Source organism: Phacochoerus africanus, chromosome 8 (assembly GCF_016906955.1).
Source record: "Phacochoerus africanus isolate WHEZ1 chromosome 8, ROS_Pafr_v1, whole genome shotgun sequence".
NCBI lineage: Eukaryota > Metazoa > Chordata > Mammalia > Artiodactyla > Suidae > Phacochoerus > Phacochoerus africanus.
Window position 1 is genome coordinate 105237475 of NC_062551.1, and position 27582 is coordinate 105265056.

Here is a 27582-nt window from a genome sequence, read left to right on the forward strand (position 1 = left end):
CAAATCCAACTAGTTTCCACGAGGACCCAGGTTCGATCCCTGGCCTCATTCAGTAGGTTAGGGATTTGGCATTGCTGTGAGCTGTGGTATAGGTTGCAGACTTGGTTTGGATCTGGCATTGCTATGGCTGTGCCGTAGGCCCGCAAGTGCAGCTCCGATTCGACCCCTAGCCTGGGATCTTCCATATGCCACAGATGCAGTCATAAAAAGCAAAAACAAACAAAACCATATATACACACATATATATACATATATACATATATATACATATATACATATACACACACATATATACATATATACACACATATATACATATACATATATATATGGCTGTACCTGTGGCACATAAAAGTTCCTGGGACAGGGATTGAAAGCAGGTATCTCTTAGGAAATGAGACAACATGTCCCTATTAGCTTTTGCAGCACAACAAACAAGTACTTAGTATTTCTCATGTGTTTATGTGTTGCTTGGACTATTCTTTTTTTTTTTTGTCTTTTTTGCTATTTCTTTGGGCCGCTCCCGCGGCATATGGAGGTTCCCAGGCTAGGGGTCGAATCGGAGCTGTAGCCACCGGCCTACGCCAGAGCCACAGCAACGCGGGATCCGAGCCGCATCTGCAACCTACACCACGGTTCACGGCAACGCCGGATCGTTAACCCACTGAGCAAGGGCAGGGACCGAACCCGCAACCTCATGGTTCCTAGTCGGATTCGTTAACCACTGCGCCACGATGGGAACTCCTATTATGATAATGTTTTATTCCTTAATCTAGGTGGTAGGCACATGGGGTTTTTTTTTAATTCTTTACACATTAATAAAATGCATTTTATAATAAAAATTTTAAATTGCATGGGAGCACATTAGGAATCCTTTCCTTTGTGTTTTACCTTTGCAACTATAAATTTATAGTGCATGAATACTGTGTTATCTGATGCACTTATATGTATTATCTGATTTATTTTGTATTGCCTTTGTCCAGTTTTATCGAGAAATAATTAACACATTATCATATAAGTTTAAGGTATCAACATGATGGTTTGATTTACATATATTGTGAACTACTATAGGTAGTTAATGTCCATCACCTCACATGGATACAATAAAAAAAAATTCTCCTTGTGATGAGAACTCTTAGGATCTATTCTTTTTCTTTTCTTTCTTTTTTCTTTTTGTCTTTTTGGGGCCACACCTGTGGCATTCGGAGGTTCCCAAGATATGGGTCGAATCAGAGCTGTGACCGCTGGCCTACACTACAGCCACAGCAATGCCAGATCCGAGCCATGTCTGCGACCTACACCACAGCTCGTGGCAATGCTGGATCCTTAACCCACTGAGCGAGGCCAGGGATGGAACCTGCCTCCTCACGGATACTAGTCAGATTCATTTCCGCTGAGCCACAACAGGAACTTCCAGGATCTCTTAACAACTTTTCTAGGTATTGAACAGCAGTGTCAGCTACAGCCATCGTGTTGTATGTTATATCCCAGTCCTCACTCATTTTGTAACTGGAAGTTTGTACCTTTTGACCACCTTTCTCCAGTCACTCTCCCCGCCCCTCCCCCCACCCACCCGCCATCTCCTCTATTATCTTATGACAGTCACGGAGAGGTTATTCATCAAAGCTTTTAACTGGATGAAAGGAAGTTAATAATTCATAGGTGGGATGTTTGAGTGGGGCTATTTTTGTAAGTGGTCAGTAAATTAGTGTATATATTTCTGTTGTAAAAACTTATGTCTGTGACTGCAATTTTGTAACTGTGACTTGAAAAGCAAACAGGAATGACAAAAATCATTAGTACTTCAGACATTTTCCTTATTTCTCAAGACACCTGTGTGAAATAGGAATATGAATTTCATTTTCCAAATGATGAAAGAGAGGTTCAGCGTCACCCAGGGAGCGATTCTAAAAAAACAAGACCCTCATAGGCTCTGACAAAAAAGAAGGTCCGGGAGTCCTGTCGTGGCACAGAGGAAACGGATCCGACTAGGAACCATGATCCCTGGCCTCGCTCAGTGGGTTAAGGATCTGGTGTTGCTGTGAGCTGTGGTGTAGGTTGCAGACACGTCTTGGATCTGGCATTGCTGTGACTGTGGCGTAGGGTGGTGGCTACAGCTCCGCTTAGACCCCTAGCCTGGGAACCTCCAAATGCCATGGGTGCGGCTCTAAAAAGACAAAAAAAAAAAAAAAAAAAAGAATGTCCAGTTCATATTCAGTCTTTTGCTCCAAATTTTAGCCACACTTTTTAGAATTTCCTTCCCTTAGGGCTTTGGCGGGGTAAAAAGCAGAAGCATAGCGATTGAAAGCTCTTCTGGACTTTTGTAAGAAAATTGTTCTCAGGCTCTTGCAAGTCAAGGGAAAGGAATGGGACAGGTGAGAGGAGGAAAGGGGGAAGGGGTGGCCAGTGGAGAGAATTTTTCACCTGGAGAAGGAATGAAAGGCTGCTCCTCTTGGGGTGGAGGCTTGTGAGCAGAAGCCTCTATCCATATTTAAATACCAATAAGTAATTAACCCACCAAATGGAAAGAGTGAACGCCACTTAAAAAAAAAACAAAAACAAAAAACGAATTCAATTGGCTAAAAATTTGCTCATACACAGTGAAGATTTCTTCATTGGTGGTTTTCTGTCTCTTTGCAATAAAAGGAAAAGTTTGCCCTAATTTGTTCAGGAAAAGTTTGCCCTAATTTGTTCATCGTTCTCTTGCACCCGAGTGTTCCTTTGGTCTGTTAAAACATAAAAAGTTTTCATAGGAGCAATGAGGGAATTTTGAAAAGGGAAAAAGCGGGTTGACTTACTTTTGAATAATAAAAGTTTATAAGCCTGCCCTGAGCATCCCCAGATGGCAAGGAGCACACACAAAAGCGCTTGAAGGGAAGCGAATGAATCCACCGGGCTTGTAAAAGTGAGATTTTTGACCTCTGACGAGAAGGCAGCTGAAACCCCCCCAAAATAATAATAATTTACCTTCCCATAGGAAATCCTGACATTTCTGGCATCTTGCAAGAAACTGGAAACATTCTGACGAATTCTGGCTGGGTTCGCCACACAGTCCCTGGCCCCGCAAGGGCAACATCGTGGAACTCAGGCCGTTGCTGGCGGGCACTGCAGGTAACACAGCACGTTCACATCAGTGTCATCAGAGACTCTGAATTTTAGAGGAGTGGCTACAATGTCATTTCTCTCCCTAACCAACACTTTCAACATCCTTGTTCTGTATTCCATTGTAGGAGTGCATACTGGTGCAGCCAGTCTCTAGAACAATTTGACATCTATTAAAATACTTACATCCTTTAGTCTAGCAATCTCATTGCTATTATTATTACTCAACATTACTATTATTATTCCTTGCTTCTCCCACCCCCGCCTCCAAACACACACAGGTTAATGCATATAATTTTATTTTCAAGAAGGAATCATGAAGCGTTATTAATAGTAACTATCTATGGGAAGAAAGACTTGGTGGGGGTGGGTGAGGCCAGATTCCATTTATTTTGTTCCTTTGTATATTTGAATTATTTTAAATTTAGTGTGTCTTATTATTATCATTGTTATTCCTGACGTCATTGGTGTTAACCAGTTAGGGATTAGTAAGCCATTTTTCTCTTTGGAATTCTATTACTTTTTCCTAGTAGTTATTTTAATTTCTTCAAGCTATAATTTGGATGTGTGTTGGAGTTCAAAAGTTATTGGAAGTGTCTATTTCTTAAACTGGGTGGTAGGTATTTATTACGATTCTTTCGTGTGTTTCACATATATACTGTTATGAACAGTAGGTCAAAGATTTTGGTAAACATCTAATGCAGATCAACTTTTGAGAAAACTTTTTTTTTGTTTTTCCTGGAAGAGTTAACCATATCTATAAAAATGATGATGTAAAAAAGAAGTCTATCCAACAGAAAACTGACAGTTCCCAACTGAGCGTTTTATATTAGGAAAAATTTATTAACTTGTAATGTGATGATATTCTGTATATTAAATCCTTGATGTTAAAAGATGAAATAGGAGTTCCCTGGTGGCCTAGTGGTTAAGGAGTTGGTGTTGTCACTGCTGCTCAATCTCTGCAATCCCTGGCCATGGGCACAGCCAAAAAAAAAAAAAAAAAGAGGAACATTTTACTTTGAGATAAATTGTGAAGTGTATTGTTTAAAAATCTACACAGGAAACTATGTCCAGTCTCTTGGGATAGTCCATAATGGAAGATTACAAGAGACAGGGAATGTGGGAGTTCCCATTGTGGCTCAGTGGCTAACGAAACTGACTAGCACCTGTGAGGACTCAGGTTCCATCCCTGGCTTCACTCAGTGGTTTAAGGATCCAGCATTGCCGTGAGCTGTGACGTAGGTCACAGATGTGGACTCAGATCCTGTGTTGCTGTGGCTGTGGCTGGAGGTTACAGCTCCGATTGGACGCCTAGCCTGGGAATATCCATATGCTGAGGGTACAGCCCTAAAAAGCCAAAAAAAAAAAAAAAGGGAATGTGTATTTATGTATGGCTGGGTCAATTTGCTGTACAGTAGAAGTTAGCATAACATTGTAAATCAACCTTACTTTAATAAAAACTATGTAAAAAAAATCTAGAAGACATTTGCTGGATCATCTGGTGGGTAAGGCAGCTACCCTCTTTGTTTAATGAGAGTTTTCAGAGTTCCTGTATTGGCTCGACAGAAACGAATCTGATTAGGATCCATGTGGATGCCTCACCCAGTTGGTTAAGGACCTGATATTGCTGTGAGCTGTGGTGTAGGTCGAAGATGCAGCTCGGATCTGGCTTTGCTGTGGCTGTGGTTTAGGTCAGTGGCTACAGCTCCAGTTCAACCCCTAGCCTGGAAACTCTATATGCCGCAGGTGCGGCCCTAAAAAGACAAAAAAAAAAAAAAAGAGCTTTCAACAAATTTTTCTCCCACTTTCCTCTAGATTTAGTGGCATCTCCTCTTGCCCCACAGAACCCCTGTGTTTTGCTGCAGAACATCTGTGCTTTATGTGCTATTGATATCTTCTCTATTAGACTCTGAGTTCTTTGAGAGAAGGGATTTGGTCTTGCCTTTTTTTTTTTTTTTTTGGTCTTTTTGCCATTTCTTGGGCCGCTCCCGAGGCATATGGGAGGTTCCCAGGCTAGGGGTTGAATCGGAGCTGTAGCCACCGGCCTACACGAGAGCCACAGCAACGCGGGATCCGAGCCGCGTCTGCAACCCACACCACAGCTCACGGCAACGCCGGATCATTAACCCACTGAGCAAGGGCAGGGACTGAACCCGCAACCTCATGGTTCCTAGTGGGATTCGTTAACCACTGCGCCTCGATGGGAACTCCCTTTTTTTTTTTTTTTTTTAAAGGTCACATCTTTGGCGTATGGAAGTTCTCAGGCTGGGGATTGAATCAGAGCTGCCACCGCTGGCCCATGCCACAGCCACAGCCACAGCCATGCCAGATCCAAGCAGTTCACAGCAACCCTGGATCCTTAACCCACTGAGCAGGGGCCAGGGATCCAACCCACATCTTCACAGACACGACGTCAGATTCTTAACCCTCTGAGCCACAATAAGAACTCCTTGTCCTTTTAATCTTGTTTTTCCATACAGTCTGTCATTCCAAGTACAATATGGTAGTGCAATTGTCCACTGGTCTGTTTTCCTTTCTTTGGACTGAACTCCTAAAAATCAAAGGCTGTGTTGGAATCATTGTCCTATTCCCAGTATCTGGATAAATACCCAGTATACTCAGGCATGGCAAATTCCAGGTCTGTGGGACACCAATTCCCCATCCTCTACTCATGGCAATAACCTATCACCTGCCTTCAGCCATGCCATGACACAGCCTCCGACCCTTCTAGGCAGCTACTTCTGGTGGTACCATCGCTGATCTAAATCATCTACTCTCCCAACTTGCTTGTTTCCCACCAAGGGAAAAATCAAAGTCAGCAAATTCTTCAGGGCAGGATTAAAACCCAGTCTCCACAATGTGTGAAGCCACTGCACCCACAGTTTGACTCAGAGGATCTCATCTATTCTCACCAGGGATTTGTAAGTCAAGTGAGGAAAACTGCAAGTCCTATCTTACTCTGCTTCACCTGATTCAGGAACCAAAGTCTAGAAGGACCCGAGTAGAAAAGAAATTTCCTCATTTGGAGTTCCCGTCATGGTGCAGTGGTTAACGAATCTGACTTGGAACCATGAGGTTGTGGGTTCGATCCTTCGCCTCTCAGTGGGTTGTGGTGTGGGTTGTGGACGCGGCTTGGATCCTGAGTTGCTGCGGCTGTAGCGTAGGCCGGTGGCTACAGCGGTTGGACCCCTAGCCAGGGAACCACCATGTGCTGTGGGTAGAAAAAAAAATTCCCTCATATGGAGATTAAAATAAAACAATACTCAATAAAGTAAAAATATTAAATGATTTTTTTTTTTTTAGGGCCAAACCTGAGGCATATGGAGGTTCCCAGGCTAGGGGTCTAATTGGAACTGTAGCCGCTGGCCTACACCACAGCCAGAGCACTGCCAGATCCAAGCTGCATTTGTGACCTATACCACAGCTCATGGCAACGCCAGGTCCTTAACCCACTGAACAAGGCCAGGGATTGAACCTGCATCTTCTTGGATATTAGTTGGGTTCCTTAGCCACTGAGCCACAATGGGAAATCCCAGATATTTCATATTTTTAATATCACCTTTCTCCTTACAATAGTGTTTGTTATTCAATTTGAGCTACTTTCCTGATTTTGGCTCCTAGGATGATCATGACAAATAAAGCCCATCCGTGAAGATCGCTGGATACACAGTGCAGACTCAGAAAATCTTAACCACTGCAAGTGATGAGAGGCATGTAAGAGTTTCCTATTGCTATTGGAACAGATTACCACAAAGCTAGTGGTTTGAAACAGCATGGATTATTTTACAGTTCTATGGGTCAGAAGTCTGAAATGGATCTTGGTGGGCTAAATCACAGTGCTGGCAGGCTGTTCATTCCTGCAGGCTCTGGGGGAGAATCCATTTCCATGCCTTTCCAGTTTCTAGAGGCCACCCACCTTCCTTGGCTCATGTTCCTCTTCCTCTATTTTCAAAGCCAGCAAAGCAGGGCCAAGCCCCTCTCGTGCCGCCATCTCCACTGATTCTTTTCTGCGTCTTTCTACTTTTAAAGGCCCTTCTGATTATACTCAAGCCACCTGGAGAACCCAGCGTCCTCTCCCTATTTTAAGATCAGCTGATTAGCAACCTCAATTGCATCTGCAACCTTACTTTCCCCTTGCGATTTAATGTAACATATTCACAGCTTCCAGGGATTAGGATGTGGGTATCTTTGAGAAGTTTTATTCTGCCTACTCCAAGGGGCAAAGCTCAACATGTCTTCCCATTAGTTGCATTTTCTAGGGGCAGTGGGTTCATTCCTCACCTGTCCAGAAAAGCGATGGAAACCGCATGCAAATACCCACATTCCCCTGCCTGTTTTTGCTAAACAGTGCCTATGTGCTCATCTGGGAAGAGCATTCCCCTGCTTTGAGCTTGCTGTTGGGTTAGGGTAGGGATACTGGAGAAAGAAGCCTACAAAGGTATAACAAAGCCTTTTTGTGTTTGCTCTTTTGTTTTTACTTTTCACATTTGTGGGGGACCCTTGAGTATCACCAAGGTGAAGATGGGGCTGAGGGGAAAGGAGAGGGGCCCAGGAGCCAGCTGAGAGCAGGGGCTGGTGCTGGGTGAATGGGAGGGACCTGGGGCCAACAGGTGGAAACCCACAGCTCAGGAATTAGTGTCTCCAGTGGGCTGAGTTAGTTCCCCAGGGGCAGCGGTTTCTCCAACGCCCTTCAGGAAGATGATGACCTTGACTTTTCTCTGCCTGACATTAGATTACAAGAGAGAGTCATGGTAGGTAAAGAACAGACCAACCTGCACTGGCTGTACCAGGGAGTTGCAGTGGCTGGGAAACTGTTAGATTGTAATTGTGTGTGAATCAGGAACTCCTCTGTCACTTTGAATGTGGCAACCCATGTATAAGATTGCTACATAACGGGAAAACAGGTGGGGGAGGTTTTTTTTTTTTCTTTTTTGAGTGGGCATGAGTGAGGGGTCAGGAAAAGGCACTTGTGATGAAGCAGCATTTGCCTCTAGTGTGTGATGTGGATCAATACAAACATTTCTAAATCTATTTTAACTCACGTTTCTCATACAATTAAAAAAAGCATCCATTGACCATAAAGAAAAAAAAAAGAACACATCAAAAGGTGAACGGTTCAGGAGCTGATGTCTATGAAGTGGGGCCTGAAGACTTTCAACCTCCCCCTTGGCACCAGCCTGCCAGAGGATCCAAGGATTGTGAGAGGGAAAACTCCAGAGGCATCCCTGAGGATACACTCTTATTCTGACAAAGATAATTTGGCCCACATACTTCTAACCTTAAATTTTCTTGAGTGTTTCAAGTGATATTGGAGCCTTTCATGCCATAGTCTGCAAGCCTGGGATTTTATATTTGTGGGGAATAGACCCAGGTCAACAGCCTCAGGGTCTTCAAGTTTCTGGGAAGCACTTGGGGGTTTGGAAGAGAGATCTACGTGTTCTTCCTAATCAGCCAGTAAAATGAAACTTAGCTGAGAGATGCTTTTCCAAATTGGTACTTCTTGGGGACAGTTGATAGTATTCATTTTACTTTTTTTTTTTTTTTTTTGGCTTTTAATGCTAAGCCTGTGTGCATTTCTAGGAACTGTATGCCTCTGCCCCCCGGGAGGGTCATTCTGTTTTAATGAGCACATTATGCATATTATTCCAAGACAACTGATTTAAATCTATTTAAAAGGTCAGGCAAAAATTATTCAGTATCATCCCAGGACAGATCTATTTAGTCTACTGCCTTGATCTCTTTCCTTTACTGCCCTGATGCTTTTCCTAATATTTGGTGAATTTGGAACTTCAGAATGGAATACCAGAAAAACACCTGATTTCCCAGAAAAGTCCACCAGACCCTGAAATAGAACCTAATGACAGTTCCAGTAATGACCTCCGTTCTCTGCCTGGGAACAATGGGGTGGGAAGGATGTAACACATTGTTTCCTGGCTTCAGTCTCACACCTAGGAGATAAATCCCTCCTATATAGGCCAGTTATGCAATGTCCTGGCCATTTTATCAATTTGATTCAGGTGTTGCCGGCTACAACTGATATAAGTAAAAAATAGCTAGGAGGAGCCCATTTTTTCCCCTATATACAAAAAGCTGTGTATAATTAATATCTACAACTTGATGAGTTTGAACATAAGCATATACTCATGAAACCACCACTGCAGTCTATACCATAAAACCATCACCCCCATCCACCCATCACCTTCAAAAGTTTCCTCCTGCCCTCTTTTTAATTATTGTTATTTAAATTGCTGTTGCTGTGTCAAGCACTCTTCACAAAAGATCTACTCTCTTAGAAAAATTAAGTGTACAGTACAGTATTAGATGGTGTAGAGTTCATCTTTAGGACTTATTCATCTTGCAAAACTGGAAATTTGTACCTTTTGATCCAACATTTCCCCATGACCCCCTCCCTTCAGCCCCTGGCAACTGCCAATCCACTCTCGGCTTCTATAAGTTTGGCTAGTTTAGATTCCTCATATAAATGGGCTCAGATAATACTTGTCCTTCTGTGTCTGGCTTATCTCATTTAGCATAATGTCTTCCAGGTTCATCCATGCTGTCACAAATGGTAGGGATATTCTACCAATGGGCTTTCTAGAAGGAGCCCATTTCATTTTTTCTTGCCAGGGGAAAGTAGCCCTATTCTTGACCACAGTAGTTAAGTGCAACGGAAAACGGGTTCTATCCATGGCCCACATGGCAACTCTCATTTCTAAGATGCTAGGTCCCAGTTACTCCACAGAAGCCCAAGAAGTTACCTCTTTCTGCCTTAAAACAAAAAGCAGCATTGTTTTTCCATCATGGAACATCAGGGGGTACGATTGGCATCGGTAGAAGGCGATTCTTATCTTTTACAGAAATTTCAATAGTTTTGGGTTTGTCTGTGAGCATTTTCTCCAGTTTTGTGCATAAATGTTATGATTAAGGGAATTACAGTAGCGATGCCGAGGATGTCCTGGAGGGCACTAAATATGACCTGGTTTTATGTGGCACTAAGCTTCTTTCAAACTGGGAGTTGAGGAGCCTGGGCTGATTTTAATGAAACTCTATGATGTTCAAACAGAATACAGCTGAGCATCTGCCTGAGTTTAATAAAGGAGGCAACAATCTTTTTCAAGTTCTCACCTTACTAGATTTTTTTTCAGCTTTGAAATTTTGCTTTAAAAGGAGAGAACAGCCCCTCAGAGCTCTTGACAATGATGGAAGAGGACTGGTGTTTGGCAGACTTCTAAGCTGCTTCTACAAGGCTGTGAGACTTGTTTTTTGTTTTTTGTTTTTGTTTTGTCTTTTTAGGGCCGCATCCATGGCATGTGGAGGTTCCCAGGCTAGGGGTTGAATTGGAACTGTAGCTGCTGACCTGCACCACAGCCACAGCAATGTGAGATCCAAGCCATGTCTGCCACCTACACCACAGCTCAAGGCAACACTGGATCCTTAACCCACTGAGTGAGGCCAGGGATTGCACCTGCTTCCTCATGGCTGCTAGTCAGACTCACTTCTGCTGAGCCACTATGGGAACTCCTGTGAGACTTTGATGATCCATAAACCATCATTCTCAGAAACATCATACAATGACAGACATGGCTACCATTTCTGAAGCTAAATAAACCTTGACTTTACTATAGATATCTAAGTAAAAACAATCTTTTAAGACTTACCTTTGTCTTGTTTTGGTAAATCCTCTATTACCTTCAGCATCTCAGTAACTGCTGCACTGACACTTTGATAAATAGAGAGACTGAAATTGCAAAAGCGCTGGAAGAAGCTGGGAATGTCCCAACTTTGCACAACATGTGCTTTTTTTGTTGGCTCTCTGGATAAAGCTGGAAAAAAGTAAGGCTCGATGAAGTCTGTATCTGACATGAAATATGATTGAAAAGCCTGGTCAAATTCTTGCTGCATCTGTTTGAAGACATTATAACTCCTATTATAGAGAAATCTCACATCCATGGTCAGTTGGCTGAACACATTCTCTATCTGGGTCAGCTGCGCATCCTCCTCAGTGAACTTCTCACCCATGGGGAGATCTTTTTCATTATCTCCATGGAAAGGAAACAGAAACTGATATATCTTCCAGATAAACTGTTCAATCTGTGCAGTGGGAACAGAAATGAAATAAATTTATGTTCTTTCCGGACTAATTTTTATTATATATATTTTAAAATCAACTGACAGTAGGCATTCCAAAGCAAGAACACTTCTGGGCAAACTAGGAAAAAGTTATCTGCTTTAAGATAATTGATTAACGCCTGGCTTTCACTTTACGGAAATAGGTCTGAAATCCCTCCTGGTTTCTGTTTACCTACCAAAGGCCTAAGAAGGCCAAGATTTCAATATTGATGACAAGCCACAGCCCTGATGTACCAGTGGTAGTTGGCATGAATAATTTTTCCCTGTGTATATTGCCTGAAAACTGTAAAGGCTTTTGTCTTTCACTTCTGCCTTCGTGTCTTGGTTCTTTTTTTTTTTTTTTCTCCCTTTACTGAAATGTTATTTGTGTCTTTATGCGCTCCTCTTTCTTTTTTTATAAATTAGTCCATGGAAAAGAAAATATCAATACATTCACACTGACCAATAGAGGCTTAATACAGTTAAATGGGTTACTTAGTGATGGTTACATATTACCAGTGATCAAAGCCCTCCTTGGCTGTATTCAAAGGAATGAAGCTCTAATTATAGAATGTTCTACTTAGGGGGAGATCTTCCAGTAGTCACACCATGCTCTCCTTCATCTATGTGACACATAAGTTCATGCCAGAATATAGGTGCCCTGTGTGATAGTGATATGGCCATGTTGTGTGTTATGGGACATAGCAACCACCAAACATCACTGCTGATGCCCCCCAGTGCTATTCAAAGAATTCTCTAGGAATTCTTAGAGAACATGTGCCTTTCTCAAAAAGCCATCTGGGTGGATCATCTGCCTCTCCCTCTGACAGCTTCTGTTTCTCTGAATCTAGCCACAAGAACAAAACATTAAAGGCCCAGGAAATTGTCATAATGTCACACAACTGGCACAGAAAGGAATGGTCCCCAAACCTTATGACTTCTAGCCAGAGCTCATTCTCCCATATTCTGGTGTATCAGAGAGTGGCTATAAAAATAGAGCAGATGCAATTAACAGTGGAAGCAAATTAACTTGGCATATAAATTATCCTGAGGGTTGCTTTCTCTGTAATTGGGTATGGCACTGCCAAGCCAGACACAGACTCTAATTAGTGCATTCTCTGATATGGGGAGGGGAATTTCACTGTCTTTCATACTCAGCCCACTTCTTGAAGGGGAAGGGAAATTCAAACCAATGGAATAAGAGCCTTTTATGGGTCAGAGCTCATCCTATTCAGGTCACCACCCTCTGTGATTCCCTCTGCCCAAAAGAGAGCCAAAGGGGACAAAAAAGTAAACATGTAGTCCTACAGGACGTGCATGGATCTGGGTAGAGGGGACAAAAGTGTGGGCATGTGTGTGTGCACACGCATGTGGGCACTGCCACAGGGCGGCGAGTGCATTGAAGGAGAGACTCAGGGAGCTGAGAATGCCTTCAAGGGTTTGGCCTCCCGGGAAACAATTAAAGCAGGTTGAAATCAGAGACCATAATACTATTATTCAGAATGCAATTCAGCAAATATTTATTGAATACCTATAATTCTTAAATTAATGCAAACAAGAAATGGTTCCTGCCCTCAAAGAGCTTACAATCTGGTGGTAAGATAGTCACACATAACAAATACAGGGTAGAAAGAGGGTATTTCTGAGAGATACATACAGTGTCATGCAAGAGAGGGACAAAAATTATATATTCACAGGTGATTCACGTATAGGCATGGATGTTAGATCCTAGCGTTTTGCTAGGTTGCAAAGGGTCAATATCAGGTCAGCTATCTCTATTCTAAACGTTAACATAAATTAATTTTTAAAAGTAAGCTGAAGCAGGTACCTTAAGAACTTAGGAATCTTGAGCTCTATTTTTCCCTTACCGTGCTTTTCATAGAGGACCAACTGTTTTGGCAGGTTGTGTAAAATCTCATGCAGTTACTTTCCAGGCAAGATTTGCATTCTTCCCAGGAATCTCTAGAAGACACCTGGCATAGCCTTTCTTCTTCTTCCAGATGTTCTTGAACTTCATTCATAAGTTTCAGGGCCTCCTAATTTATAAAGTAGAAATATATATCTTATTTCCATTTCATGACTCTGTGTGTTGTACCTTGGTTGGTTTACACTTTTAACGAGACCTGCGTGTGCTAAATGAAAACTCATTCCTTCTTCAGGCCCTTAGTACCAGGCAGATCTACCCTGAAGCTTTCTGTTAGGTTAAGAGAGCACTGGTAGATCCCTATGAAGACTGCAGTTAAGAAACCCACCTGTTCATTCATTCATTCAACAACGATTTACCTATGTTCGTTCATTCATTCATTTCATTCATACACTCATTCAACAACCTGCTACCGGACAGACATTGACCGCCCCTCGGTGAACCGACCAAATGCAGCCCCTACTCCGGGGAAAGACTGCAATGGATCTGTTTACTTGTCTGTCTTCACTTCTAGTCCTCGGAGGATGTGGAAGATGGGTTTTAAGATTTATAAAGTTGATATTTATTTCCTTCCTTCAAGCTGCCTTTAATGTTTGTATGTTCTTAGACATTGCAGGGACACACAGTTCCTAAGTATTTCGAATCAAGTTTTCGCAGCCAGTTGCGTTCTAGCGGCACAGACGCTGTAGCCTGAGCGCTTCCTTCTCGTCCGTATTCCTAGCACGCCCCCTTGCGGTGCCTGCTGCACTCGGTCAGGTCCCGTCCGGCAGAGGCGACGCAGTCCCTGAGAACATCAGTGACACGGTCCCTGAGAACATCAACCCGGCCCCCAGAGCTCCCGCTAGGCCCGCACACATGCACGTGTGGACTTCTACAGACCCGCTCCCCGAAGGCCTGAGACACAGTTCGGGGGAATCAGGAGCTACAATGTACCCGTCGGTAAGAAGACAGCTTCTGAGCTGACAGCAACTCCCTTAAAAGAAAAAAATACGATAGAAAAAAAACCTCCCTTAAAAGAAAAAAATACGATAGAGCACAGTTTCTAACCCCAATTTAGCGTGCACTTTTATCTACTGGAAAAAGAAAAAGAAATCATCCTTTCCTGGCATAGTAAGCCCAAAGTAGCTGGGCGCTGACAATCTCTGACTTCTCTGCTGGGCTCCACGTTTTCAGCTGCTCCTCTGGCAAAATCTTGGGGCTAAACTAGGTGCCACTGGCGATGTCCCACGTAAGAAAACGGGCAGGGCCCCAGCCTGCCAAATGCACCTCATGATCTAGACAGGTTTTACTTGTCTCTTTGGGCTCTGCAGAACAATTTTGGAATCTGACATCTTCCCAAGAAAGGTTGCCTCACTGGGGCAGGCGGCAATACTGCCCAGATTTCCTCAATGTAAACATTCTGCTCATTAGCACATAAACCAAAATCCCAATATTTCCAGTTACAGACTACACTCAATGTGGACCCTTGGGCAAATTACTTAACATCTCTGAGCTCCTGTTAGCAAATAGGAATAACTGTAGGATCTACAGCTTAAGGTTTTGTATTAAGTGAGATGAGCAAGCAAGGCACCCAGTCAGTTATCTGATTTCCATCACTTCTAAAGCATAACAAAACCAATGACCAATCAAATGTCCCGAGTTTTGGTTGTGAACCTCTGCCATGGAGGAAGTCAGTTTCTGGTTTACAAATGCCCTGTCCATTTCTTCTGTTTACCCTTAAATCTCCCACCCACTGATAGATACCATACTTAGAACTCCTGGCCTGCAGTTTGTAGCTTATCAAAGTTCCAAATAAATCTGGGTCAGGGCAGGGCATGGGTGGGGAATCACTTTAAGCTGCTTTAGGGTTTCCTGCTTTAGTAAGAGCAAGTTTCAGATGCTCTCACTAAATATAAATAGGGAGAAGCTGAGGAGGGGGATGGAGATTATGCTGGGTTCCCTGAGCATAGGGGGTGTTTTGTACTGGAAGCTGGGGAGTTCTTACATCATATTTGCACACAAATTCATATTTGTGTGACGAATCCTTTATTTTAGGTTTAAAATCATTTTAGGGAGGGAGACGCTGGGTTAAACAGGTCTTTTCTTTTTAAAATTAATTTTTCAGTGAGTGCCCAAAACTTAAGAGTAAAATTCAATGATTTCAAAAAAATAAGTAGGCCTTCAGAAAATAAAATTAAATTTCTACCAATTCCTGGATTCTTCGGGTCAGAAATGAAACGGACACTTGCTTATTTGACCCGCTCCACACTGAGGATTCTTTTCATAGTATATGTAACATCCTTGGCTTGCCAGGAGGCCTGAGAAAGGGAGAAAAACAAAGTTCCTGGGTTCTACAGGCCCAGAGCCAGCTGACTTTCTCCCGGGGTCAGTCATTGCAGGGTTAACACATTAATGAACATCTCAAAACTCAGTTTGCTTGGCTGTCAAATGAAAGAGTTTAGCCAGGTGCTGGAAGGATTACGCGTGCTAATGTGTTTTATACAGGGCCTGTAACTGATATCTAGTGTGGTTATTCCTAGGGGCCAGACTCACCAGCCAGCCAGGCAAGAAATCAGCTAGAAGGGCTCCCACAGTCTCCTCACAGAGTTGCTGGTTTTGATTTCCTCAGTCTTTTGCTTGCTGCCAAAAGGGAGGAGGGCTGGCAGCTGCTGGTCAAGCAATCTTTCCTTCTGGGGGTCCCGTGTGATGCAGGGAGAGGTGTGGCTGCAGGGTCAACCAGCCTGGTGACAGGCTGACTACAACTTTGAAGTCACAGCCTGTGACATAGCCCTAGTCTAGCTGCTCAGTAGATACTCAGTGGCCACCGTGTTCAAAAGTGAATTCTAGCTGCTCCTTGGAACTTAGTGACCTCCACCTTTATAGGTCTAGGTATAGGACTAGGGAGGGAGATATTAGAACTTCTATTTGTATTTTTCAAATTTAAAAATCAATGATAGGAAGGAGAAATGGGGAGTTGCTTAATGGGTATAGAATTTCGGTTTTAGGAAATGGAAAGGATTCTGGAAATTAGTTTCCTAATAATGTGAATACACTTAATACTATTGAACTACACATAAAATGGTTAAGATGGCAAACATTTTTTTCTTTTTTTTCTTTCTAGGGCTGCACCTACGACATATGGAAGTTCCCAGGCTAGGGGTCCAATCGGAGATGCAGCTGCCAGCCTATACCACAGCCATAGCAACAGGGGATCTGAGCCACATCTTCGACCTACACCATAGCTCACAGCAATGCCTGCTCCTTAATCCACTGAGTGAGGCCAGGGATTGAATGTGCACCCTCACAGACACTTTGTTGGGTTCTTAACCTGCTGAGCCACAACAGGAACTCCCAAGATGGCAAATTTTATGTTATATACATTTTACCATAATTAAAAATGTTTAATAAAATAAAATTTAAAGTAACTCTCAATGTTAAATTTTAAAATATTTCCCAAATTTTTGTAGGAGAATCTTTTAAATGTTTATTTATTTATTTAAATTGGGAGTGGTTCCTCTGCTTTTTTTGCTTGTTTGTTTTTTTTTTTTTTTTTTGCTTTTTTCTTTGGCCACAGTGTGCAGTGGCTTGATGTGGGATCTCAGTTCCCAGGCAAGGGATTGAATCAGGGCCACAGTGGTGAAAGCACCAAGTCCTAACCACTAGGCAAACAGGGAACTCCCCTCAATTTTTGTTAGAGTTTTGATATCAATTTCGATTTCAGGGTATGTTAGAAAATAAAATTTTAGAAGTTTTGATTGTTCTGAGTTATGTTAACAGTTTATACTATTAAACTATGAGCCATGTGATATTTATAATTTAGAAATGTATTGAGCTTTATATTCTAACATATGAACAATTTTTAATATGGCCCATAGACATCTGAATATATTGTATATCCTCCATTGGTAAGATATATAGTTTGGGCAACAGCTAAGGAAATGTATTTGAATTAAAAAAAATTGATGAGGCTGATGTACTCTTTTTTGTTTGTTTTTTGTTTTCTTTTTTAGAGCCTCACCTGAGACATATGGATGTTTCCAGGCTAGGGGTCAAATTGGAGGTGCAGCTGTCAATCTATGCCAAAGCCACAGCAATGCCAGATCCGAGCCTTGTCTGTGAACTATACCATAGCTCGCCGCAACGCCAGATCCTTAACACACTGAGGGAGGCCAGGGATTGAACCTGAATTCTCATGGATACTAGTCGGATTCATTACTGCTGAGCCACAATGGGAACTCCCGGATGTACTGTTTCACATGCACTGGTGCTCATGTCAGGCCATCGCATGTGGCCAGCTGTGCATGAGGACCCTGTGGAACAGGGTCCCTACATGTTCCAGAAGCATCGACTCTGGCTGCCTCTCTCTTTGTTCACCTGAAGCTGCTTGCAATGAATTTCCATTTAAGAGGATTCAGGTAAATGAGGATTTTCAACTACTTTAAACTAAACTAGCCCTCATTAAATGGATAGGAGGCTTTAAAGTTTTCTTGGGAGGAAAAACCCCCAGCAGATTAAAAAAAATACAAAGGAGTTCCCATTGTGGATCAGCAGTAACAAACCCGACCAATATCCATGAGGACCTAGGTTTGATCCCTGGCCTCGCTCAGTGGATTAAGGCGCTGGTGTTGCACTGAGCTGTGGCGTAGGTTGAAAACTTGGCTTGAAATCCAAGTTGCTGTGGATGTGGTATAGGCCAGCAGCTGCAGCTCCCATTTGACCCCTAACCTGGGAACTTCCATATGCCACAGGTATGGCCCTAAAAATAAAAAAAAAAAACAACCCAAAACCAAACAAACAAAAACCATGAATAACTTAAGCTCAGGTAAACAAGAAAAAAATGGTAAGGCTGCCGCTTTTTCCTTATGAGCTCTTTATTGGCCTTGTGTCAGTAAAAATACAACGATCTAATCAGATCTTGCCATCAGCTAAAATTTTTTCAAAGTATCTAAAAGATTATTTGAAATGTGGACTTACATCCATCCAAGCTAATGTGAACCTCACCCTAAGTGTATTTTGTATTAATTAATCATGGTAGCAATCCACGTGTCTAATTTATAAATAATATACATATCTTCAGGAGTGAATACGAACAGTAATTATGGTATTAGGGATGGGAGAACAAAAAACTTTGGAGGCCACTGATCTAGCTGAAAACTCCACAAACACTTTTGACTCAATATTTCCAACTTGGAAAGGACCAAGGATAAAGGATTTTTTTTTTCTTTTGCTTTTTGGGGCTGCGCCTGTGGCATGGAGGTTCCCAGTCTAGGGGTCCAGTCGTAACTACAGCTGCCAGCCCTTGCCATAGCCACAGAAACTCAGGATCCAAGCCTCATCTGCGAACTACACCACAGCTCACGGCAATGCCAGATCCTTAACCCACTGAGCGAGGCCAGAGATCGAACCTGCAACCTCATGGTCCAAGGATAAAGGATTTTTAAGAAAGCAGAACTTTTCAGGGAGTTCCTGTTGTGGCTCAACAGTAACAAACCCCACTAGTATCCAGGAGGATTTGGGTTTGATCCTTGGCCTCACTCAGTGAGTTAAGGATCCAGTGTTGCCTTGAGCTGTGGTGTAGTTCGCAGATATAGCTCGGATTCCACATTGCTGTGGCTGTGGCATATGTAGGCTGGCAGCTGCAGCTCTGATTCAACCCCTAGGCTGGTAACTTCCATATGCTGCACCTGCAGCCCTAAAAAACAAAAACAAAAACAAATAAAAAGAAAGCAGCACTTCTCAAACAACCGAAGTCCCCAAATTCTCAAGTTGGGAGTTTTTCGAAGGCCTATTCCACGAGGAATATGTTCTTTGAAGAAATTTGAAATATCCTACAAATTCTTCCTCCATTAAGCGCTGCTTTCCAGAAAACCTATGATCATGGTAAATACGTAATTCCTCCACTGCACTCAGACATGCACTATTCCTGGTCTGTGTATGTTGAAGAACAGGTATGATTTCAGGGATCGTACCTGCTTTTCCTCTCTGCATTTCTTCAGGGTTCTCATTAGGCTGCTGTGTTCCTCCTCTCTTCTTTCCATCAGGATTTTCATCTGCTTCATGCCAATCAAAGCCTTCTTCACCTCTTCATCTATATCTATCTCCCCAGCCTCAGAAAAACCTAAAAGGTTATGTTGTAGGTTTTTTTTCCTTTGAGATCCGATCAGATTACATTGTATCAGAAAACAAGTAATTCACTAATTTTTCACAGTCCCCCCAACAGAGGCTTAATTTTTTTTGTGTGTGTGTGTGTTTTTAGTGCCACACCATGGACATATAGAGGTTCCCAGGCTAGGGGTCCAATCAGAGCTGTAGCCGCCGGCCTACACCATAGCCACAGCAATACTCAATCAGAGCTGCATCTGCAACCTACACCACAGTTCACAGCAACGCCAGATCCTTAACCCACTGAGTGAGGCCAGGGATCGAACCCGCATCCTCATGGATGCTAGTTGGGTTCACTAACCGCTGAGCCACGACGTGAACTCCTTAATTTTTTTTTTTAATAGCATCAAACTCTGAAAGCAGATCACCATAATTCAGATCTCAGCTGCTACACGGACTCGGCTACCACCCAATAATACCTTCTGTTCCTCACTTAAGAGCTTCTAGCCAAGTCAGAGTCAATTTAACCCCATTCTTATCATTTTCCTCAGAGCCTGTTTTCATTTATCGAGTTTTTTTTTCCTTTCCTTTAAAACCCAAGTGTGTTTAGATTAGAGAAAATGTTGAATTTTCTTCACAGACAATTTATATTAAATGCCCAACTGGGAGCCTCAAACACATTGAACACTTTCCCTTTCTTTCAGCTTCAGTTACCTTCCCTGGAGGCATCAAATCTAAAAGTATCTCATATAATGCAAGATTCTTTAATAACCTACTGGACATCTCTTACACCCTTTTAATAAGCATTTAGTGCGTATGAAATTCATTGCCATTGTCTCTTCACAATAGCCAATGTGGCCACCAAAGAAGCTTAATCTTGCCTCCAAATTTAATTATATAGATCCCCAAGAGGAAAACTTAAACTCACTATTTTTCTAAGTGTTAGGTACCCAAAGCATCCATCAAGCAAAGGCCACACATTAATGAGCACAGACCAACCGGATTCAATGTCGTTACAACCTATTCTTTCACTGTCTCAAGACTAATGGCATGGATTACTTTAATTGTTTAAATTTTTCAAATGCTGGAAAAGAATTTCACTGTTCATTAAAAACTGTGCTCAGAAGACACCAAACATCTGGATGAGACCAAGCAATGCTGCCGAAACGTTGGCAGGTTTTATCTCCGTGATAGCAAACATCTGGCTATGCGATATCCATTGGAATGTTCTATTTTTATCCAGATGTTGGGCGTCGTGTCTACTTGGCTTAAGTGCCTGGAGATTGGCTCACCGTGAAACTAGAGGGAGTCCTAAACACAGTTATCTCTCAACTGTAAATCACCGTAAATGCCAGTAGGACGTGCAAACAGGCACACAGGACACAGTGCAGATAAAGAAACCAAACCCTTACCCTTCAGGTTTCCACGGATGGCAGTTTTGTCCTCCCAGATAGGTGCACAGTGACAATCTTTCAACCACAGCAGATACACAATAAACACCAGGAGTGGCAGCTTCATGGTTCCACAGTTACTGCAAAGGAAAAATAAACCTGCATCAAATGGCTTAAGTTAGTTTCTTGTGGCAGCAATTGAAAACACATGGTGATCCAAAGAGTTTTTCTGTCAATTTTTCTTTATGACTTGAGACAATGTATGCTAATATGGCTGAGACAAAAGGAGACTTGAAATCTAAATACATTTAAAAAAAAGACAACACAAGCACTATTTTGTTTACATTCTTCATAACAGTTAAATAAGACCATCATCTGAAGCTTTTGAAATTTAAGGCAACCAATAGTGTGGATCACAGCCCCATAGAAGCCAAATTTCACTTTCTTTCCTTATCAATAGCAAACATCTCCAAACACAGAATTAATTAATTAAAATATGTTGGCAGATTGCTTTTTCTCCAAAATTCTGAGTCCTTAATTAAGTTTTTACCTAGATGGTTTACTACTTATTTTTAATGAAAGCAGAAACAGCCTCAGATTTTTCTCATACATCTTATAAAACTCATCAAGATACACGAATCAGGCAGAGTTAAATTTTCTTTCTTCTCAGGTAATCAATTTTCTTTTAAATTTAATTTTATATACATTAGCTGTAAACATTCCAAATAACAATGCATGCTTTAATAAAGTTATATCTGTAAAATAAGTTAGATTATCTTGACTCCTCCCAAAGGGGATGTTTATCTGCTTTATGTATATTCATTATTTTGGGGAAAAAAATGCTCCATTATTTAACCAACACTTGGAATGTCTCTTAAAAATACCAGTAGTTACAAAGCTATTACATTTTACATCTACATTTACCATTTGGACTAATTCTTCTCTTTCTATTAAGACTCTATTTACCAGATGAAATTTTAATATATTTACCACTAACTTTGCAGGCTCTCCCCCAGTGAATTTTCCACCAGCTTCTGGAAGGACCCTCACCTTTCTCTGATTTAATTTTCATCTGTGTCAGGGATTTACCCTTGTTCTATTAATTTGATGACACAGTTCTTAATCCTATTAACCTAACATTTTGAGATTAAGAGTATGGTTTAAAATGTGGTAGGGTTTAGAAAGAAACACTAGAGGGCGGGCTGTCTACACGATCAGGAACAATGACCTTGAGATACTTTAAACACGCAAAAATTTTTTTTTTAAATATGGATCGCTTCGCCAAATTTGCCAGTCATCCTTGCGCAGAAACCATGCTAATCTTCTCTGTATGGTCCCAAGTTTAGTATATGTGCTGCCATAGTGAACAGACACAAGTATGTTTTGATAGACATTAAAGCCTTAAAAAATTTATTTTAATTTGAATTGTATTGGAGTTTCACTGTGGTGCAATGGGATCGGTGGTGTAGCTGCAGTGCCAAAATGTAGATTCGATCCCGGCCCAGCACAGTGGATTAAAGGATCAGGCGCTGCTGCAGCTGTGGAGTGGGTTGCAACTACAGCTTGAATCTGATCCCTGGGTCAGGAGCTCCATATACCGAGGGACAGCCGAAAAAAAAAAAAAAAAAAAAAAAAGTATTACATGTATATTTTTATATAGGCCAAATAAATTCCTTTAATTGGAAATATAAGCAGAAGTATGAAATAGAGTAAATAAACTCTTCAATAAAAAACAATTTGAGGAGTTCCCATGGTGGCTCAGCGGAAACAAATCTGACTAGCATCCATGAGGATGCAGGTTCAATCTCTGGCCTCACTCAGTGGGTAAAGACCTGGCGTTGCCATGAGCTGTGGTGTAGGTCTGCAGATGTGGCTCAGGTCTGATGTTGCTGTGGCTGTGGTATAGGCTGGCAGCTATAGCTCCAATTTGACTCCTAGCCTGAGAACCCCATATGCTTTGGGGGGCAACCCTGAAAACAACAACAACAACAATTTGAAGATTATTTACATAGTTGCATAGCATTTAAAAAATATATGCAAACACATTTAACTAGCTAAAGTGATACAATCTAGCATATAAACAGTGTAATAGCTATTTCACCACAATTTGGTAACGGATTCATTGAACTGCAAATTCAGAGACTGATTTGTTGAGAGTTACCATAGCCAGGGAGAGTCTGGGTTTCTGGCTACTGAAATCTCAAGATTGCCTTGGGGCCCCTGGGCAACTTTTGAGAGATTAGCCAATTAATACTTATTATCCCTCGTGCTTTCTAAGCAGGTCACACCGACTGTTCTGAACTGCTTCACCTGACATTCAGGGGCCCTTAGAAGTTGGTCCTTGTGTTTGAGCAACCTGCAGCCTGCAGTTTATCTCTGCTCAGCTTGGGCACCCAGATGGGCAATTATAGGACATGCTCTTGCCTACACCCCATTTCAGCTGTCTTGACTGCCTGCTAATTCTCTGCTGGAAAACAGATCAGCTCAAAGCAAAGCTTGAGCTATTATTTAAGTAGCCCAGTGTCACTTTTGAGCAACTACAAGCCACACCTACAAACAGAAGTGTCCGCTCCTGAGAGGTGATCTGTTGGCCAAGGGAAGAAGCTGCACTTTGGCTATTTTTCTCAGGAAGAGGAGAGCCCAGTTCTGGAAAAGTCAATCATAGGAAACAGTGCAGCGTCACTGCGAACTCTGACCCTGAGAGCCTTTCTTGTTAGTTTGCTATTGTCCAGGTTTGGGCCCCTTTTGAAGTCATGGCTTCAACATGCTCTTTTTCAGCAAATACACATTTTGTTGAAACTGGTACCAATGTTTAGGAAGACCAAGGGCTCATCCTCTAGTGGCAGATTTTTCCTGAATTCCATGTTCCCCCTTTAATTGTAATTTCCGAGAACAGAATTTTATTGCTAATGAGAATTTTATTACTAATTATTTTAAAATAACTCCAAGCTTCCAAAACATTTCTTCCTCTAATTATTTCATCTGTTTTCACAGCTGCCATTTTGTTCTTAAGATTAGGCAATACTTCTTGTGAATCCAGTTACTTTCCTAATTATGACATCACTGTGTTGAAGACTTAAGTGGGTTGTAAAACATTATAGGTAGTTGGGTGGTAACTAAGGAGACCTAGCAGCAAGATTGTCTTAATTAAGCAGGGCAACAAGAAGATGCATGTGGTAGGAACTGAGAAATAGAGTAGTCAGTCAGATGGACTTCAAAATGTCAGGCTTATTGTTGCTAAGTTAGGGCTTGGACAGAGCATCTTAGATGTGTGGCCATAATGGAATTGCTACTGTGTTACCCCTGATTAGATTTGCCCTCAGCCACAGGCATAGCCAGACAACCTCTGGGCTTCCCTTTGGGTACCTACTTGTCAGAGAGCAGCCTGGGAAGCCTGTGCCATTTGTTCTACCTCCTACATGGAGCCCAACTCCAGGACATAATGTCAATGGTTCCTGGATTCGTGCTACCCAGAAGCCCTGTGCGTGTCCTGTGGATGAGCTGGGGTTCGCTGTCTTGCAGCAGAAAGATCAGAAGGGAGAAGAATGAGAGCAAATCCCTAATGCCTTCCCCACAACTTGATGAGAGCCATGGACAAATGGACTAAAGTATTCTCCTGTGAGTCAAATAACCCTCTCCCACTTGGAAGGAAGTGTTAGTTACTCTGGTAGAAGTCCCTTCTTCTGCCATAAAACAAAAAAACAAGGAGGGAATACACAAGAGAAGTTAAATAAAAGACAAAAGCATAAAGATCCAAATACATGATTTATGTAGATTATAGTGAAACTGTGGGTAATCATTAGTCAAGTCCATTTCACCTGCCTCCACTAATCAAGGTCATTGCGTGTCCTCCAACAGCATGTAGCCTAAGCAATAAGATGTTTGCCCAAGTTCTTTTTCAGGAACCTGGAGTCAGTTGTGTTTAGTTGGAACGGAGCTGGATGCGACCTCTGGCACTCCAGATGGGCATGTGCCATTGTCCACTTGGTGACTTTTTGATGTCAGAGACTGAAAACTCCACCCTTAGATCATGCTAAGTGCTCCATTTTTGGATGTGCAGAAGCCTTTGCAGAATGACAATTACCACTCCTTTTCTCAAGCATTTTTCCCTCACATTCCCCACACTCCCCACCCCTCAGACCAGCCAGCTTCCTTATTCTTTATCCCTGAAATACCCCCAGTCCTTTGCCTTTTGGAAAGTGGATCTGAGACTTGTTCTCCCATCTTCTCACTTGGCTGCCTTGTGAATAAACCCTCTCTGCTCCAAATCTGGATGACTCAATGTTTTGGCTTGCTGTGTGTTGGGCAAAATGACCTGGTTCAGTAATAATAATGGTAATTAATTTCACTGGATCTATTTTCTGCCTCCCTCCCTCCTTTCCTTCCTTTGTTCCTTTCTTCCCTCTCTATTTTTATTTATTTTGCCATTCATTTAATAAACAAATATATAATTCACATCAGAAAGCAAAAAATTAGTAGTAGAGTATTAATTAATCATTTATTTATTTTTTGGTCTTTTTTTGTCTTTTAGGGCTGCCCCCATGGCATATGGAGGTTCCCAGGCTAGGGGGTCCAATTGGAACTGTAGCTGCTGGGCTACTCCAGAGCCAGCAATGCAGGATCTGAGCTGCTACTGCAACCTACACCATAGCTCAGGGCAACGCTGGATCCTTAACCCACTGAGCAAGGCCAGTCCTCATGGATGCTAGTCGGGTTCACTACCACTGAGCCATGACAGGAACTCCTGAGTGTTAATATGCTCAAAAATTTCCCTCTTTTTGGGCAAATGTTGGCTAGCTTTCTAACAGAGAGGGCCAGTGGTGATGTCTAAAGTTTATGGATTTAAGAATCAGTTTCCATCAAAATCCTTGTCACACACTGGGCCCTGGATTTCTCTGGGTCCTCATCTAAAGATGAGAAGTTATTGGAAGAAATAATCTCAACTGTTACTCCCAGCTCTAAATTTCTGTGATTATTATTCATTTATTCTCATCAAGCTTCAACAAATTTGAGTCAATCTGTAAAACAATATATTACAACTACCTTATCTCCTGTTTAGAGTTGCTGAACAGGTCAAGTTAGTTAATACAAATGAAAATGTTCTACTGAGCCATAAAGCATGATGTAATTGGAAAGTAGACCAACTACCTCTTTTAAAAATTCAGACTAAACTAAAATGATTATTTTAGGCTCATATAACACAGGCAGCAAAAGTAGGCATTGAACCCAGACTTCAAAGTCTTTTATGAAAAAAATCAACTTTGAAGACATGAAGAAATTGTATCCCGTTTAACCCTATCATGAAATCAGACAGAATTTATCTATACAGACCAGTGCCACATAAACTTAATCATTGATCAGGATGTACAGAAATATCGAACACAGTCTATAATTTCCATCACAAGAAAGCATGGTTCCTTTCTTGCTTCTGGGAATTTCAGTCTTGGACCAGTTCCTTCATCATCAAATGTGTGTTGGGCAGATTTATGTTCCCCACTCTGAGGTACTCAGGGTACCAGGAACAAAACAGATGGTCCCTCCTCTCTGGGAGCTCCTGTTACACCCCAGGGGGAGGGAAGTGGACACAATAAATAAGTAAGCAAGAACACATCAGATCAGGAAAGCTTATAAAGAAAATAAAGCCGGGTATGGGGTTGTGAGTAATTTGGAAAGTGGGGGTAACTTTAGGTCGGGTGGCCAAAGGAGGTCCCTCTGAGAAGGGGACCTCTAGCTAACACCATCCCCGAGAGCAGGGCCCAGCACCAGATGGAAAGGGGAGGCTGAGCCATTTAAAAAATGAAGAATTTCAAGATGCCAACGGCAGAGCATTAAACTGATACCAGAGCATGGGGTGCAGGACACATGTGCAGGAAGCTGGGGCTGCCTGGAAGACAAGAGCAAGAGCAAGGGTAGGAATCAACCTGGTGCATTTGAAGAACTGAAAAGCGGCCCATGTGGCGGAGGCGGCGGGAGGAAGGGGAAGTGGGATGTCAAGTGAAGAGGAAGACGATGCAGATCGAGGGATGGGCGGGGCCCTCAGTAAGGACTGTTTCTAGTAACCGGATCATTGCGGAGGGCTGTACAAAGGGTGATGATGTGGTCTGGCTGCCTGATTTTAAAAGACTCGAATCTGACTGGAAACCATAAAGTTGTGGGCTTGATCCCTGGCTTCCATCGGTGGGTTGGGGAGTGGGGATCCACGCGTTGCCGTGAGCTGCGGTGTAAAGTCGCAGAGGCGGCTCAGATCTGAAGTTGCTGTGGCTGTGGTGTGGCTCCAATTCTACCTCCATGTGACGCAGGTGCGGCCCTAAAAAGCAAAAAAAAAAAAAAAAAAAAAAAGAGAGAGAGAGACTACTGTGGTTGCCATGAAGGATGATGGTTCATTGCACAGTCAGGGCAGCCAGTGAGGGAAGCGGTTTTTCATCACCAGGACAGATGGCTACACAAGGGCGGCTCCTTGGGCGGAGTGAGAAGTGGCCTGATTCCGGCTTACTTGGGAGGCAGGGCTGGACTATGAGTTGAGGGAAAGGGCAGAATCACGCGGGGACGGATGGGGTTGTGATGAGCTAGGGGTGGACAGCGACACAATCTCCCCGATGAGAAAGGCTAGGGCACGTGGCCCTTCCTTCCCCTACCCTCTCCGACACTCAGAGCCAACCTTCTGCTGGCGGGTTTCTCAGACCATGTGGCCCACAGGCATTTCAGACTCAACAGTTCCTAATACAGCTTTTTCTCCTCAGACTCGCCTTACCATGGTTTCCCTGTCACCAGACCTAGACATTTGGGAATTAGCCCAGACTTTGCTCCCTCCTTCAGTCCAGTGGCCAACCCAAGCAGACTGCCAGATGATGTGTTGTATCTGGGCTCACAGAATGTCAAGACTCATGTGAGTTAATGGTTTTAGAAGCATTATTATTGACAAACTAAAGCATGCAGGAATCAGCAGACCATCAGAGCAAATAAGTGAAATCATAC

General features: G+C 42.4%; 1 protein-coding gene and 1 non-coding gene across 4 annotated transcripts in view; both read right to left on the reverse strand.

Moving 5' to 3' along the window:
• Positions 1 to 27582, reverse strand: part of CLUL1 (clusterin like 1) — a 68328-nt gene that overhangs the window by 16198 nt on the left and 24548 nt on the right. Inside the window, exons 1-6 of one of the 3 annotated variants that reach the window (XM_047791648.1) lie at positions 21598 to 21658; positions 20629 to 20747; positions 19084 to 19232; positions 13080 to 13247; positions 10761 to 11193; positions 2968 to 3105 (exon numbers count right to left, since the gene is read on the reverse strand). In XM_047791648.1, coding sequence (XP_047647604.1) covers positions 2968 to 3105; positions 10761 to 11193; positions 13080 to 13247; positions 19084 to 19232; positions 20629 to 20734 — 994 coding nt within the window. In that variant the 5' untranslated portion in view covers positions 20735 to 20747; positions 21598 to 21658. Of the gene's footprint in view, positions 1 to 2967; positions 3106 to 10760; positions 11194 to 13079; positions 13248 to 19083; positions 19233 to 20628; positions 20748 to 21597; positions 21659 to 27582 lie in introns of those variants that run through there. The other 2 variants (XM_047791647.1, XM_047791649.1) reach the window with 2 other exon arrangements.
• Positions 21870 to 21975, reverse strand: LOC125134738 (U6 spliceosomal RNA). Its single transcript, XR_007136749.1, has one exon. It is a non-coding gene; the product is annotated as a U6 spliceosomal RNA (small nuclear RNA).